The sequence below is a fragment of the Westerdykella ornata genome (genome assembly GCF_010094085.1).
Source record: "Westerdykella ornata strain CBS 379.55 unplaced genomic scaffold EI97scaffold_42, whole genome shotgun sequence".
In the NCBI taxonomy this organism is placed as follows: domain Eukaryota; kingdom Fungi; phylum Ascomycota; class Dothideomycetes; order Pleosporales; family Sporormiaceae; genus Westerdykella; species Westerdykella ornata.
Window position 1 is genome coordinate 53,001 of NW_022986892.1, and position 16,027 is coordinate 69,027.

The 16,027-nt window shown below is 52.6% G+C and overlaps 5 protein-coding genes across 5 annotated transcripts; 4 read left to right on the forward strand and 1 right to left on the reverse strand.

The window, feature by feature from the left end:
* Positions 1-3,255: 3,255 nt before the first annotated feature.
* On the forward strand, positions 3,256-4,488 carry EI97DRAFT_233189 (uncharacterized protein). Its single transcript, XM_033793967.1, has 3 exons — positions 3,256-3,560; positions 3,682-3,897; positions 3,966-4,488. The coding sequence occupies exons 1-3, from the start codon at positions 3,391-3,393 to the stop codon at positions 4,360-4,362; spliced, it is 783 nt and encodes a 260-aa protein (XP_033649712.1). The 5' UTR covers positions 3,256-3,390; the 3' UTR covers positions 4,363-4,488.
* A 1,155-nt stretch (positions 4,489-5,643) lies between these two features.
* Positions 5,644-8,200, forward strand: EI97DRAFT_386362 (RabGAP/TBC; the record flags this gene model as incomplete). Its single annotated transcript, XM_033796064.1, has 3 exons — positions 5,644-7,502; positions 7,550-7,805; positions 7,856-8,200. The coding sequence occupies 3 exons, from the start codon at positions 5,644-5,646 to the stop codon at positions 8,198-8,200; spliced, it is 2,460 nt and encodes an 819-aa protein (XP_033649713.1).
* Positions 8,201-10,225: 2,025 nt separating this feature from the next.
* On the forward strand, positions 10,226-10,894 carry EI97DRAFT_445977 (uncharacterized protein; the record flags this gene model as incomplete). The annotated part of the gene is made up of 1 exon (XM_033800001.1): positions 10,226-10,894. One exon carries the CDS (start codon positions 10,226-10,228, stop codon positions 10,892-10,894), a length of 669 nt encoding a protein of 222 aa, XP_033649714.1.
* Positions 10,895-11,125: 231 nt separating this feature from the next.
* EI97DRAFT_485289 (uncharacterized protein) lies at positions 11,126-12,108 on the reverse strand (the record flags this gene model as incomplete). Its single annotated transcript, XM_033802138.1, has 2 exons — positions 11,126-11,973; positions 12,036-12,108. The coding sequence occupies 2 exons, from the start codon at positions 12,106-12,108 to the stop codon at positions 11,357-11,359; spliced, it is 690 nt and encodes a 229-aa protein (XP_033649715.1). The 3' UTR covers positions 11,126-11,356.
* A 596-nt stretch (positions 12,109-12,704) lies between these two features.
* Positions 12,705-14,303, forward strand: EI97DRAFT_453203 (uncharacterized protein; the record flags this gene model as incomplete). Its single annotated transcript, XM_033800447.1, has 2 exons — positions 12,705-14,191; positions 14,252-14,303. The coding sequence occupies 2 exons, from the start codon at positions 12,705-12,707 to the stop codon at positions 14,301-14,303; spliced, it is 1,539 nt and encodes a 512-aa protein (XP_033649716.1).
* Positions 14,304-16,027: the final 1,724 nt, after the last annotated feature.

Here is a 16,027-nt window from a genome sequence, read left to right on the forward strand (position 1 = left end):
CAACGCCCTCTATATTGCCAAAAAAGGTCGAGCAGCCGAATCGGTGCAATGACTGCGTGACTCAGCCTTTGGAAAGCTGCTAGACCTTTTTTTCGCTCCTTGTGTTTGGGCGATTAGGATGGGAATGGTTGTAGATTATATAGGAAGAGGCGGCTATTAAGTGTGTACTTTTATAAGTGAGAATAGAAAGAGGTGAGGTGTCTGAATGCGTTCAAGGTTGGGCAGAATATATTCGAACTCAGGTGAGACTGCAACATTGTTCACTTTTTGTCTTAACACGATGGACGTTCAGACTGTAGTAGAACATCTGTCGCGCAATGGTAGATGCGTCTGTGTTTACGGCGGAGCACTCTAGGGTTCCCTACCATGCGCAATCGAACTGATATCTTGCTGGATTCAATAACGTGCTGAATCAGCTGACGCACGGTCTCACCTGGCGTACACTTTGGCGAAAATCACGAAATATTCAACCCACCATAACTCAGCCAATATGGCCACTATTGACGCAGCTCTTATGGCAATCTCTTCGCTGAAACCAGGAGAAAAAATTAACTATACTCATATTGCTGCAGACTATGGTGTTGGGCACTCAATTTTGTCAAGAAAGCATCGCAGGATTCAGAAGTCCAAGGCTGAGAAAATCATCAAATGTCGCAACCTCAACGAATCGCAAGAACAAGCTCTTATAGAGTATATTGAGCATCTTAATATGCACGGGCTACCTCCTACAAAGCAAATGATATGAAATTTCATCTCAGAAGTCGCCAAAAAGGACGTTGGCAAATGCTAGGTTACGTGCTTTGTCAACCACCACAGCGACAGGTTGATCTCACGATGGACCTCCAGGATTGATGCCACATGCTTCAAAGCCGATTTAGCACAGAAATATGAGCTATATTTCAAGCTTCTAATGTATAAAATCGAGCAATACAAGATCGATAGCCAGTATATATACAATATAGATGAGAAAGGCTTCCTTATCGGAGTGATAGCTAAGTCAAAAAGGCCGTTCTTCTGGAGCCAGTATGAGGTTAGGAAGTTTAGAAAAATACTCCAGGATGGCAACAGAGAGTGGATTATAACAATAGCTTGTATTTGTGCTGATGGCTCAGCACTAATGCTGAGCCTGATTTATCAAGCTACCTCTGGCAATATACAGGACACCTGGCTGCAGGATTTCAACCCAGAAGTCGATAGAGCCTTTTTTTGCCTCATCACCATCGGGCTAGACCAACCACGATATCGGCCTCAGTTGGCTCAAACAGATGTTCGATCGAGAGATGAAGGCAAAGGTGTGGCAATCCTATCACCTCTTGATCCTGGATGGCCATGGATCTCATGTAATGATGGATTTTATCGACTATTACGATGCCAATAAGATCCTGCTAGCTGTATTTCCATCCCACAGCACCCATATCCTTCAGCCGTTAGATGTCTACATCTTTGGGCCACTCGTGAGCGCGTACAGCACCAGCCTCGCCCACTTCATGGATAGCTGCCATGGACTCTCTACGATCACAAAGAGAGACTTCTACCACCTTTTTCGAGCTGTCTGGGATGGAGTGCTGATCAAAAAGACCATCTCTAAGGCCTTCGAGGCCACTGGGCTTGAGCCACTCAATCCCGATAAAATCCTTGCCTGATTCCATGCTGGTGAGAATGAGTGCTCATCTTCAAATAACAGTGGCTCTTCAGTACTCAGCACCAGTGACTGGTGAAAAATTGAGTACTTATTATGCTAGGTTATTGAAGATATTTACGATTCTAGGATCTCAAAACTCTCTCACACAATCTACACGATTGTGACACAGAAAGCTCTACTTGAGCATGAAGTTATGCAGCTCCGAGAGGCCCTCGTGAACAAGAAAAAGCACCGCCAGTGGGGTAAGGTGTTACTGCTCGAGGCACCAGAGGATTACAATGGTGGAGCTGTATTTTGGTCCCCAGCCAAGGTCCAGAAAGCATGCGATCTCCAGGAACAAAAGGACGCCGAGGAGAGAGCAATACAGGCTCAAAAGGATGAGAATACGAAGCGGAGAGAGCAGCTGAAGCTTCAGAAAGCAGCTCTACTCGAGCAAAGGTGGTGTAAGAGGGCTGCTGCTAAAATAGAGCAGGACCGAGCCTGTGAGCATAAGGCTCTTGAAGCTCACGAACTTCGGGAGGCTAGAGCGATTAAAAAACAACTCTGCGATGAGATTAAATCTACTAAAAAGGGTAATCAGCATAGCCTTAAGGCCTTAGCAAAAAGGCCGAAGGATATTGAGCCTGCTGAGCCTGAGTTATCGCCTGTTGAAGTTGAGGTGCCTGATGCCAGCCCCTCAACGCGTACCCGCCAAATCCGCCTCTCAGAGCGCTTCAGGTACCTAATAAGAGGCCAGAATTTCTCCTTAGGGCCCTCCGATTATTACTACAAAAAATCCGATGATTTTACAATATATATATAGCTCTACAGCTTCAAGTTTGTGTGTAGCGACCATCCAAAAGTGTGCGCCAGGTGAGACCGTGCGTCAGCTGATTCAGCACGTTATTCGAATTCCAAATACTCGGTTGCTGGTCATCGAACACGGTCAACGCAGTAGTCAGATAAGCGCAACTCCGGCAGCCAGTCCATATTCCTTCGAGCAAGCGCACCGCGGCTCCTGGTTCTAGATCTCACTGTCGAAGTTCCTACGTACGCGTGAGGCTGTGCCCGGTGTACCTAGGTACTTCCCTCATCTGTCCACTCTCCACCCTCACGCGCCGCCAAGTCCCCGTCCGCCCCTTCTCGTTCCTCCTCACTCTACTTATTTTCCCCTCTGCGTCCGCGCGTCGTCTCATCCCATAATACTGTGATACCATTGCAGAAAGCGCCTAGCGAGACAATAGATACAGAATCCTGCACCGGTCAAGAAAGGATTTGGGCTCAGTGATTGGTTTAGGAGCTACGTGGTTGAGGCTGTGCCGGCGTGAAAGGGGGCTGTGGGGGATGTGACGTGATGTGAGGTTGAGGTTAGGTTTGTTTGACGTGTTAGGGACGGGGATGTAGGGGTATGGCGTAGTCGGCGGTCGTGCGAGGGATAACGAGTCGGTGGAGGGAAGTCGTGGTAGGAGATTTGGAATTTGGAATTCTGGAGTGTACATAAAACCATCTACACGAAGCGATTCTTTGATAGTTCTATTAGGCCTACGATATCTACATCTTTATACTTGCCAACAGCAGACTTATCGAGTGCCTCGTTACAAACTTCTAGGAACACTTCACCAATCGCAAGAGCTAGGAGTGGATCGTTGACTAAGTGTCTCCATCACCGTTGGCTTGGGGATCCCGAAAACACGATATCTCGGATAGCAGCATCTATACGCCTAAAGTACCCTCCTACGCATTCTCTCCGACATAAAGGAGACACATACATGCCCGCCCTACCCGGATCGAATGGACCCAGCGCCCACGCTCACCGACTCCTAACACGCCAGGAGTCCGAATCAGTACCTGTACCCAGCGGTAACCAGCAAGTCGTCTTCACGCCGGCAATAATAGGCGTAATTGTCACCGTGTTCACGCTTATCCTTTTCGGCCCTCTGTACGTCTCCTTGTCTTTCTTTTTCCATGTCATTTTCGTATCCCCTTCCTTTCCCCCCGGAGCATCCTGCACTCATAGGTGAAGATGGGAAAGGAGAGAAGAGAGACTGACATGCTTTCAGCGTGTGCATACGCATCCGCCGTCGCCGACTTGCGCGACGTACACCAGCTGCAGCGCCTAGAATCATCCAGCAGTTACGGACGCTAGACCGCGAGTCAGCGCGGACGACACTCGAGGGCGTTGCCAAAGTCTTGAGCGTGGAGGAATTGAAGGCGTTGAAGGATGGTAAGGGGACTGAGTCTGACTCTGAGTCTGCTTCCGTGCTGGAGAGAGAGTGGTACGTCCGGCAAATTACCCATCCATCTAGTTTCGATGGGGACGAAACGTAGCTGACAAGTGCAACAGCGCAATATGTCTCGCCTCTCTCTTCTCGCTCACGCCCCCTCCCCGCACCCTGACACGACAAATCACACAAACCTTCTCATTCTCGGCGCCAGCGAGAACGGCGACGATGAGCGAGCCGAGCCCGATTCTCAGGCTACAGACATGTCGGCATGAGTTCCACGAGGAGTGTCTGCTGAGCTGGTTTTTGATGAGGAAGTATAGTTGTCCCGTTTGTAGGGCCGTGTATTATGTGGATCCCGTGGAGAAGCGGCGAGCAAGTGCGAGCTTGAGTCCGAGTGAAAGAGTTAGTGACAGGAGTTCCAGTGCGGATTGGGAGGGAAACAATGGGGAGTCGGAGCAGCAGCGGCCGAGGGCGGACGAGGAGGCACGTAGAGAAGGGGTAAGGGGGGAGGTGTGAGTGTCATGGCTCGTTTTCTCCCTTCTTTGTGATGTGATACCCAACGAGAAGAATTGCGCAGTTCAGTTATTTGTATGAGAAATGGATGTACGATAGAACAGAGTAGGAAATGGTATAGAGAAGTCAGAGAAGATGAGAGCGAAATACAGATGCGGAGCAACGCCAATGCAACGAAGGAATTCTCTGGTCGAATAGGCTGTATACCCAAGTAAGATAATCTTGTCTCGTCGTAACAGAGGAGAGCGTTGTGTTCAACCAGTAACCATTGATATGCCCTGTACGCGTCCCTTGAAGACGAGAGGGGAAGCTTTAGGAGGTGAAGCAACTTCCAAGTGGTCGTTACGCAATGGTGGATTTCTAAAGGTACCCATCCAAAGATACGGTAGGACAGCTCGAAGAGGAGGTATCACGGAAGGCCGGCCCTTTACAAGATGGATATCAATGGAAACAGTAGGTTTTTCAGAAGAGATTCGAAAATGCAGACTTATGCAGCGACGGTCTGACAGCGTACTGCGGACCCGTAACCCAAATCGGTGACATGTGGAAAAAGGAGATGTCATGCCGCATATGTACACAGGTTAGAAATGACGGAGCAGAATATAAAGTTTCCAGACTCTTTGTGTGCGCCACGTCTCGGGGAGTGGATCGTTTTAGGCAAGGAGATATATTGCTATGTGATGCGCGTGGAGCTGTCACATAGCAACCCGAAAGACAAGACAGGGGATGTGAGAGGAGCCTCAGCTCTTCGAAAGACAAAAACGGACAGCAGCCATTTCGAGGCATTGAGTCTGACATGGCAGATTGGAAACACAATGGGTGCGTAGGAAAAGAGTGAAGAAGAGGAAGAGAGCTCGAGGGAGAGGAGGTTAGTAGGACATGATATGTGTAATTGTGCAAGGATAGGAGCAGGAGCCAATCAGGAGCGGGTCGCTATGTCCTCTCCGGGTCATTTCCGAACATGGCACAACACGTTTGGGGTCACTGCGAGAGCTCAACATGCCCCTGAATGTCCCATATCCGCCAGCAAGAAGGCGTTCGCTGATGTCGATTTCGTTGCTCTTGTTCTCGAGCACCGCTCCGCCAGATTCATCTCTCACTCACCTCAAATCTCCACCCCCGGCGCCGCACGCCTCCATCCCGACCGCCTCTCGTTCGAGGATTCACCCAACCTAGCACCCTCTGCGGCCTCACCACCCTTCATTTCCCACGAGCCGCGATCTTCATCTCCGTCCCGAACCTTGTGCCTAACTGGATGCCAGCCAGCAAAAGACTCGGGACACCATGAATGATGAGGCGGCGCCTGACGCAAACCCCAACAACCACAGCGACCTCGACCCTCACACCAGCCACCGGACAACCCCCTCTGGCACAAGCAAACGAGTTGGGTCGCGGGGTTGGCTGAGCAGTGTTCGCCGTCCAAGGACCTCTCCTGGCCCGAGAACGTCTGTGTCCTCTTTCAACAAAACAACACTCCTCACGAACAGCGCGATCGACGATACCCGCCGGGACTCGGCGTTGGCGACCTCTACTACCAGCTGTGACGGCGCGGACTCTACAGCTCCCACTCACGCGACTTCTTCATCATCCTCTCCCAGCCTGCACAAGGCGCCAAGCTTGCCTGTCATCACCGTTCACCATGAGCCAACACCGCCGTCGTCCAGCAGCCGCGCATCGCAGCACAACCCGTCGCAGAGCGGGACCCCTTCCGAGCGCAAACTTGATTTCCAAGCCATAGATACCGTTATACCCACCGGGGGCTTTGACGATTTGACATCCCCGACCCAGATTTCTTTCTCCAAGAGGGGGAGCATGTTGTTAGGGGGCAAGCGGGCGAACAAGATGAACTTCAATCAGCTCAGCCATGTCGCTGAGGCATCCTCTGAGTCTAACCAACAAGCCGAAACGCAATCGGACGACAAGGAGGAGAAACATGAGGAAACGAACGCGCAGGCAGGGCAACAACAGCTCTCGGCACCTTGCATTCCGCGTCGGACCGCCCGTTCGCTTTCTGGGAACTCCATGCGGAGGCGAGTGGTCAGCAACCGTATATTGTCTACCGACGAGGCGATGCTGTCGCGGAAAGTCCGAGCCATGTACAAGCACGGGAACGAGAGCGCAGCTAACTGGGACGATCTGGAGGAAGAGGATGAAAGCGTGCGGAATGGCTTTCCTGGCAGCAGTGTGATTGGCACTCCTGCAAATACATCCAGTCTGACAGTGACCTTGGAGGACGCGAGCTCTTTGCGCAGCTCAAAACGGGGAAGCGTGATTGCAAGAGACACTAAGCGGGATAGCATGATCGTGAGGGAACCGGCCGAAGTAGCAGGAGGAGCAGAGGACTGGACGGATGTCGAGGGTGGAGAGGTCGACCGGTATGGGTTTATCATGCCTAAGAAAGCCCCGTCCGGCGGGTCTGCGAGCCAGGGACCGGATGACGGCCCTGACGAGCCTGGGATACAGAGAGTAACAACATTGCTGAAGCTTGCGTCCGAAGAACCAAGAAACAGGGGAGGGATTGGACGCAGTGTATCCCGAGCACGATCAGGGCGGTTGGCGATCGCCAAGGGGCACGCTCGACGGCAGTCGCAGAGATCTTCTCAAGTTCAGCCATCTCTATTTTCTAACCGAACTGCACACACTCGACGTACCCCACAGAAGCCTTTCCGACAAGCTACCAATCGACTACCGCACAACAGAAATCGCCGTCTCCTTGATGAAGCAAGCGATATGCTGAAGCTGCCTCCGGGCCTGGCGGAACTGGCAGAGGAAGCAGAAGACGGAAAGGCAGCGCAGGCGATGAAGAAGAAAGAGATGGAAAGAGAAGAGAAATGGAGGAAAATGGCGAAAGTGGTTAAAGAGGGCACGAAAGGCGGAGGTATGTTGTTTGAGTTCGATGTGAAAGATTCAAAAGTCACATCCCGCACCTGGAAAGGCATACCCGATCGCTGGCGTGCGACCGCGTGGTATTCCTTCTTGGCCGCCAGCGCAAAGGCAGTTGAGGACAGCCCAACCGACGAAGAACTGATCGAATCCTTTTATGAGCTCCAAGAAGAGAGCTCGGCAGATGACGTTCAGATTGACATGGATGTCCCCAGAACGATTAACAGGCACATTATGTTCCGCAGGAGGTACCGGGGCGGGTGCGTGCTGCATCACTAAGACTTTGATTCTTGCTGACAGTTGCCAGTCAACGTCTCCTGTTTCGAGTACTCCATGCCATGTCGCTGTATCTGCCTGAGACTGGCTATGTTCAAGGAATGGCTCCCCTAGCCGCAACGCTCCTTTGCTATTACGAAGAAGACAAGGCATTTGTGATGCTGGTACGACTGTGGATGCACCGGGGGCTGGAGAAGCTGTATGAGAAGGGCTTCACAGGGCTAATGGAAGCGTTGCAAGACTTTGAGCAGAACTGGATGCGCGGCAGAGATGTAGCGAAAAAATTGGTAAGTCTTAGTATCAGGCCCGAACCTGGTGAGCTGGCTGACCCTCGCAGACCGAATTGGACGTCTCACCAACCGCCTATGGTACAAGATGGTATCTCACACTATTCAACTACTCGTTACCTTTCCCTGCTCAACTTCGCGTATGGGACGTATTCATGCTTCTGGGCGATATATCTCACGCCTCCTCCCCGTCCAATTTCAGCGGTGATCTCGACGTGCTCCATGCGACATCGGCGGCGTTGATTGACGCAACGAAGGAAATTCTACTGGACTCAGATTTCGAGAACGCGATGAAGGTGTTGACGTCCTGGATTCCAATCAAAGACGAAGATCTCTTAATGAAGGTGGCAAAAGCCGAATATAAGATGCGGAAGAAGCGAAGGAATGCGACATGAAGGATGGCGTTCCCCAATAGTGAGGCGAGAAGGTCAGATGTGCGAGCGTCGCTGCAGTTACAGCTCCACCGGCCTGCGAAAAGCACTTCTAGCAGCGTTTCTAGGCTTTACTCGAAAGTGTCAACGACGGGTTGCACTGCGGATCTCCTGGGTCAGCTGGGCTTGATCCGGATCGCGTGCAGACAAAGCGGCTCTGCACATCTTCCCTCTTGCCGGACGTTGCCAACCGGGAGTCACCATTATCACGACCTGCGGTTTCCTGGACATGCATCGGTATTTGTTTTCCTGCTTAGCACGGCAATCATTACGATAGACGGCCGCTCTGGGGACTTTTCGCCCTTTACGAAATTCGACGCCGTTGTGTTACTAGTGTTACGACTGGTCGATCAAGTTCTTTTTCTTTTTCTCTATGCTGCATGGGCTGGCTTGTGTTGGATGACTTGAACCTAGATACCACAGTGCTTTTCCGTCTTTTGCCCTCAGGAGGGCCTTTTCTCATACCCCCATTGCTGGTTCGGAGTAGGACGACGTCAGCATCACTTATTGTAGCTTTTAGAATGTTCGTAGAGGGAATTAGCTACCCATAATATGTAATCTTTAATGGCACCAATGCCTCGATCGTCTAACCCTTCCCCGACGAGTACATAGGTAGGGGGCACGGGGTGGTACGCCCCCGCAGTTACAAAAATACTTGCATGCAACGGCTCCTTTATAAAGCACTATTTGAAAACTTTGCGGAGACCTCGGGATGTGTATGCTGGTCACGTGGCGCATTCGTACGCGCCTTCCAAGGTTGCCCAGCTGGTAGATAACGAGGGAACTTCCCCTTCTGATGGGAAAGGAGCGGTTATGATTGCGCTTTCCTTGGTGCTTCGGACATTTTTTTCTACCGAGCCATTCCGGTTCCCGTTCTTCTTCTTCTTCTTCTTCTTCTTCTTCTTCTTCTTCTTCCTCTCCTCTGCTTCATTCCCTCACGTTCCTTCATCTCCACTTACTCCATAGGGAGTACACCAGTTTCTATCACGGTATCGCTCCTGTGCACCGGTACACCGTCCGCGCCGCCTCCTCCCACCAATCGGCCCTCCCGAGCAGGTCCAACCGGTGATCCTCGGATTCACAGTGCTGATCTTTTGACTGTGCCTGGATAGCAACGTTAGGGTCCGTAAGACCCGCAAGGCGAGGCGAAGAGATCTGCAACCGCGGCCGTTGGGCTGCTACAAGCCCAGTCGGTATGTTCCCAGTGTGGGTGAGGAAGGTGGAGATCGAGAGACATGTCTATCCGAGTCCGAGAAAGAGTTGGATATAAAAAGAGAGGGACGTGGATGCGTGTGGCTGGGGACGGTGGCGCAGAAGGCCGGACACAGTGATGGGGGATTGGGGTCAGCCCGTTCTGTTCCGTCGCCCTGATATGGACGCACGAGTCACTCGGATCTCTCGAGTCGGGTTGCGGATGGAGTTTGATGAGAGTATCCGGCATCTTTGGTTTTCTGGACACACGAGGCATACCCACGGCTAAAGAACGGGTCTATGCGTCCTCTCTGAGACGCGGTCATTTCCACATTCACCTGTGACGACGCATCTGGATATCTCAGAACACATTGACATGTCTGGGATGGAAGCGGGAGCCGGATTACCCAGTCAATATGCCACCATATAAACTGGGAGATTGTTTTCCCAAGCTCTCATCTTGTTACGCGCTCCCTGGGAACCGTGACGGTGTTGATGGGAAAGTAAAAAGAACTAACCTCATCCATAAAGGTCCTGATGCCATTTAACGCCCAACATCATTTCAACGGAGTTTCAGAGGCACGCCTTGGGAACGGAGTCCGCCGATTGACCTTACCCCATTCGCCAGACACGTTAATTTCTTGATCCTTGGAATGCCGATGCAAGTCGTCGCACTGTGATGAGAGAAGCCGGACCCAAATCAGGAAATCTGGATCCCCGGCAACCGGATTTCTGGTCGAAATTGGCTGCAGATGTGGCTGCAATCCACTTTTGAAAGGCCCGCCGGCCGTTCCGAGCATGCCAGTTGCGGAGCCGAATCGGTTTCTCTCAGCTTCATCCCAAGGATCTCGGGAGCAAATCATGGAACCTATGTTCACTAAGTACAGCTTGCCTCTCTTCAAACGAGCCTTTACCCATCCATCGACCGCCTCAGCTCCTACGGACATTTGCTGTTCATCAACAGGAATTGAGGCGTCAACGAGGAAGTTCATCTCTGACCCCAGTCCAAGTGCCGTGGGAGAGCGACGCCATCGATACAACCGTATTGATCACCGGCCACAGCGTCTGGACGCGCCCCAGAACCGACAGCGATCCCGTCTTCAACTGATTTGGGGACGGCGGGCGCCACGCCACACGTTTCAGATAGAGCCCTGTCGTAACGGAATAGGCAAAGTCCATGCTCGACAAATCCAGAGCCAGGCTCTTGGTGATTGCGCAACCCGTGTTCGTCGGGCAAGCCCCTCGTTACTATTTGTTGGTACTGAAGAGTTGAACGGTAGCAGAGGTCCTCGGGACGGATTATTACTCCTCCCTCAGGCTGGCAACCACTGTACTGCGCACCACCTTCCTCAGCACAGAGGCCACACGTGCGCCCACTCTGATATCCTTTGTTGGCGGCTGTCACGCAAAAGGCGCCAAATGGGGACCCTTGCCACCGAGTACCCAACGGCCGCCGCGTCTCTCTAATAATGGTGCTGCTGCTTATCGGTTCATCGATACCAGGACGGTCGTGTCGAAAGATGGCCAGGGTTGTGTTCAGGGCTGACAGACAGGCAAGGTGTTTGCGTGTCACGGCCGTGCGTTGGGTCGACAAGGCCGCCGTTGGCTCGCCATGACAGTCCCAGTGACAGTATCTGGAGGCTTGCCTGTTTAGGACCCATACAGTACTCCGTACTCGTCACAAGTTGCAAATCAAAGGTGGTTGAGGGTGGTGGGTCTCGCTGCCATGGATCTCTGTCTGCTCCCAGTTTCGTGTTGATGCATGGCGGCTCCGCCAGAGCGCAGCTTCATCTCGCTGTGCTGCTTTTGGGATGAGGTACCAAAGGTCTGACAGCTGGAACCACCCTTCATTTCCTCCAACACAGCCTCGAGTGACCCGAGCCTTGAAGAGTCCCGAAGGAGCAGCGCCGCCGTCCGTGCGGGAGGGCGTTAATCTTCCAAAGAATTGCGCTCGCTTGCTCCCGAAGGACGTTTGACCCTGCCTCCTGGTCCTCGCCACGGTGCTGGTCCCTTGACATTGAGACTCCACGAGCCACGAGGCGGGCACTGGGAAGCGCCCTCACCCATGAATGGATGGCATCGGCGACAAAGCCCTGAGCGGTCCTGTTCAACACGAGTACGGAGTACTTGTCTTGGAGCTACGCGCTTTGTATCGCAACAGATTGGACTGTGAAGCATGGTGAATTGCTGTTGTTCCTGCTGCGGGGTTCGCGGTTCTCCTCCCGAGATTCGGAGGCGGTCACTGTCCGTTCGGTTGAATGGTAGGCTCGATTGCGGAGTAGTGCAGCTGCAATCGGAACCATAGGCGGGCGTTGATGAAGTAACAGTGGGCAGCATCATCAAACCGTTCAACATGATTGCATACAAAAGGGACACACAACCAGAGGCGTCAGGCGACACAGCGGCCATGGGGAGCTTGGCTCGCAAAACTAACCATCTCTCCCGTTTCTCCAACCTCTTCGATGGCGCCCCTCTCTGCTTGGCCGAGGCAACCGTCACAGGCAGTGGCGCTGCGAACGAAGCCCGACGGGGGAAGAGGAGCCAGGCTAGAGCCAGAGTACAACGCGGCACCAGGCTCTAATAATACTAAAATCATCACAGTACATACCACCCGGTGGCAGGGCTCGTTGAGGCGGTCTACCTACACAGTTACGAACCGGCAAGCCAGCTGTGCTCCTCATGCACGTCCTTGCAATCTCATTCTCTGCTCACTCCTGGCCGCCTTATATAAAGATATGTTACGCCACACGGGCTCCTTTGTCGTTTGGTTTGAGCTCTTTGCTCTCAAAAGTCTGAGACTCGGAGACCCAACTACTACCGGCAACTGGCAAGTGCAGTCATCCTTGCGGGAGACTAGCCGATAGCCAGCTTCCCTCCTAGTCCAGAGTACGAAACTTTCTCCGCTCCTTTCCCCTCCCCACTTCTCAACATCCGCCATCCTTCTGAAATCAACATCCATCACCCACGGTCTGGATGCCCCTGTGGGTCAGCGACCAGCCAAGATCGTCAGCGTCCCTGTAACCGTCCTCATTATTACATCGCCTTTACCCGCGAATCACAGTAGGCCTCCGTCCGTGCCAGGGCATCCCCGTCTTGTCTGCGGCGAACTGGGGCATACATAGGTGGACGTTGGTCAGAATAGTTCCTCCATATTTATGTATGTGGTTCGCCTTGTTCGGGGTTGGAAATCCTGAGGTCACTTCTTCAACACCATCACCGATGCCGCCCGCATTCAATTCTCCTTCGACATAAACGTACAAACCCTCTATAACCGTTCATGTTGCTTACGCTTCCCAAGACAGCGAAGTCTGAATTCGAAACCAAGACTCATGCCTACTCTCCGATCTTCCCTTCAGCTTCGTCCGCGCGATACTCCCCCCAACTCAAAGGCGGACCTTTCTCTTCAGTGCCGGCGGGTGCTCCAACCACCATGGCCGCACCTCTGCGAGGACTCCCACACCCCTTAACATCACTTCCTGCTCCGACCCAACCAACACATCAGCAAGGTTCTTCGGGGCCTCCCCCTCCATCCACGCCCCATTGGCAAACTTCACAAACACCAAATGTCGAGAGCAATACAAAAGACTGGTTCCTTGCCAAAGCCGAGGAAGATAGACGGAAGCAGGAGGAGGAAAAAACTAGACAAGGAGAACTGAAGCTTGAACAACGGAAAATCGAACGATCAATGCTTCAGGAGTCGTTGCAAGGCGGTGTCCCACCGCATCTGGTTCCTTTAATATTCGCAGGCATTGGAGGAGGGAATGTGTCGAACTGGACTATGGACCTGATTCAACAATATGCGGCCCAGCTACAGGTTACACAACAACAGCAACAAGGGCAACAGCATGCCCCTCCGACGGCACAGTCTCCAACAGCGTCCCGAAGACATATTGAGCCTGGAACGTACGTCCTTTCGTCTGCACCCCAACAGGCAGCACCTCCGCCTCCGAGTTCTGTGCTGCCCACACAGCCTTTGCAAGGGCAGCCGCACCACGGTGTCTTTTCATCAGCCTATCCAGGCGGTAGTGTGCCGCTCCCCGGCCATGCCGTCGCTCCCATGCCGGCTCCGCCGCCGCCGCCTTCATCACAGCTTCCGAAACTCGCAACAAACGAGATGTCAATACAGCCACCACCCACGGCGCCGTCATCCGTGCAACAGACTCAATCGGCTCAGCCGGCGCAACAAGAAGAGTCGTCGTTGTACTTCTACCATTGGGTGCCCCCTTCTTCTCAGCAAGAAAAGTCGTCAAGCGGCAACGCGCCTGCAACGCCTTCAGGTAAATACAAAGCCTCCGCTTCGTTCCCGCCCCGTGCGCGTGCAGCTACGGATGCGTCAGACGCCAACTATGCCAGCTCCCCAAAGAAGCGGAAGGCGGAAGGAGGCCACCCAGCGCCTCCGGTTCCAACATCGGCACCTCAAACACATACTTCGCCCTCCTATTCGCAGGTATCGTCTTCCTCCACCTCCACACCCCAAAGAGGCCACGCCCGAGGCCATTCTGACGCATCTACACGTGGTGATACCCTCAGAGCTACTCTAAACAGACCCAACCAGGGGTATGGGCAGGAGTATACGGAGCGGAGTGGAACTCGTACCAATGTGCCGGAGCAAAGACATTACCGGGCGTCTCACGATGAAGGTTACCATTATGGTCGACGTCCACCGCCGAATGAACCGTCTTTGGTCAATGAACCGTCTCGATACGAAACGCAAGGGGACTGGCATCAACATCAGCAACCCCATCACCAACGCCCCGCACTCCCGTCTCCGACGTCACATCATACTGAACACCCCCTTCCCGCGTCGTCTCGACATTCTCCCAGCCATAGCCATGAGGGTGCGCCTCTCTCTAAGCGAGAAGAGGGAAGGCAGTAACACCCTCTTCAGCCTCTCGTCGCGTTACTGAGGAGAGCCACGGAGTGTAGAATATTCGCAGCGCGGGAACCAACACCGGAAACAACGTTTTGTCGGAGACGGGGTACACGCGACACCTTCAATAAATGCTAGTTGCACGACAAATAGATCCACTGACGACATACACCGCGAGCCTGTGCGACGGATATCTCCCGTTTCCACTGGCCACCCATATCGATCGCTTCAACGACTTCCGTGGCCTTGACCCTACGAGCAGAACTCTGCCAGATCAGAAACAACAAGCAGTCGCCGGCGCACACTTCTCCAGAGCATAATATTTGGCAAGACACTCCGAGTCATTGGGGGTGCAATTTCAGTGCAAATTCAGTCCCCGGTATCGACCCTTTATTCCTCAGGAGGATATATCAATAAGGGTAATTTCTTCGCAACGAAGCTTGTTCCAAAACGTCGAGCCCGCATTATTTCGCGGTCGCCTTGTTCTTTCGGGAGACTCCTCTGTTTGGCGCATTCACTAGTCTTCCTGACGATTGGGATGTTATCATCGGAGATGGCAGGGTTGGTTGGGGCGCATACGAATCTATTGCAGGCATTGCAAGCGAGATGAAATCTCCACCACAGGAAAAGCTTCTGAGTTGCAATCATCACATCACCGGCATACTGCAGAACTTGCGACGTCGCGACCCCCGAACCCCACCCGCAGCCCTTCAATAATATGAGCCCATCGAGCATCGACACTGTCAATTCTGCAATGTTTCCAAGTATGGTAGGACGCACCATCTCGAACCGCCTATTCTGCGACATTAGATTACGGCTGATCTCACTTCGGCCTCAAAGTTGGCTTGCACGCCGTTCCCATTTTCGGCCTCTTCTTGGCATCCTTATATGTCGACGTCAACCAGATACCACCCCGGTATTCTTCCATTGGAGGCTATACATAGCAATGCCGCCTCGGTGATTGGATTCGTTGTCACCCAGTTTGGAGAGATGACTATCTGCATATTTCAGCATACCAATAAAGTGCAGTGTCATCAGATGAAGAGATTCTCATCAGTTTGACTGCTGGTCTTCTGAAACGGCAGGGATTCAAGGACGACGGCCCGGCTTACGCGACATCCATGATGGGAGAACGATTTGATCCAACGCTTCATCAAACCATGATTTCTCCCGATCGGGTAATCAGAATGCCCGAATTGGGTTCATCAATCCTTTGTCTCAGGTTCGAATTCCCCCAAAGGACACTCAGTTATCGCCTCCTATCATCTCGATGAACCGCCTTCTTTTTTATTGCTGTATTATTTATTATAGCCTAAGATGGCGACACGGGTCCAGGTGGACGTGCATCCATCGCTCTCCGACTGGCAGTCTCGTCAAGAGGTGTTGACATGATGCCTCCCGCTGTGGGCTGGGTACTTGTCACCCGTCAAAGGCCTGCGAAACACGATATTCCTATGCTGCGACTGTCGACTTTTTGTCCACTCCTACATGAATCCCTGCATCTCACTGCATGTGCGATTCGAAAAGTACAATGCATGCTCGTCTTCCCGATCCAAAGCGTTGGACACCTGCCTCCGTCAATACGTCAAGCGTAGTGCTCCTCTGGTCTGAAGGCCCGCTGTGGATGCTCTTTGATAGGGCTCTTCTTTCTCCTTTTCTTATTATTTCTTTTCTTTCCTGGGGTTTCATTCATTCCCGTCGGCTTCAATTTGATCAAAATACCCCTTCTA

Bases quoted from the DNA above. Each gene is read 5' to 3' on its own strand.
- EI97DRAFT_233189 (XM_033793967.1), top strand. From the start codon at position 3,391: ATGCCCGCCCTACCCGGATCGAATGGACCCAGCGCCCACGCTCACCGA. The intron at 3,561-3,681 runs GTACGTCTCCTT...ACATGCTTTCAG, and splicing joins CTTATCCTTTTCGGCCCTCT to CGTGTGCATACGCATCCGCC. The intron at 3,898-3,965 runs GTACGTCCGGCA...CAAGTGCAACAG, and splicing joins TCCGTGCTGGAGAGAGAGTG to CGCAATATGTCTCGCCTCTC.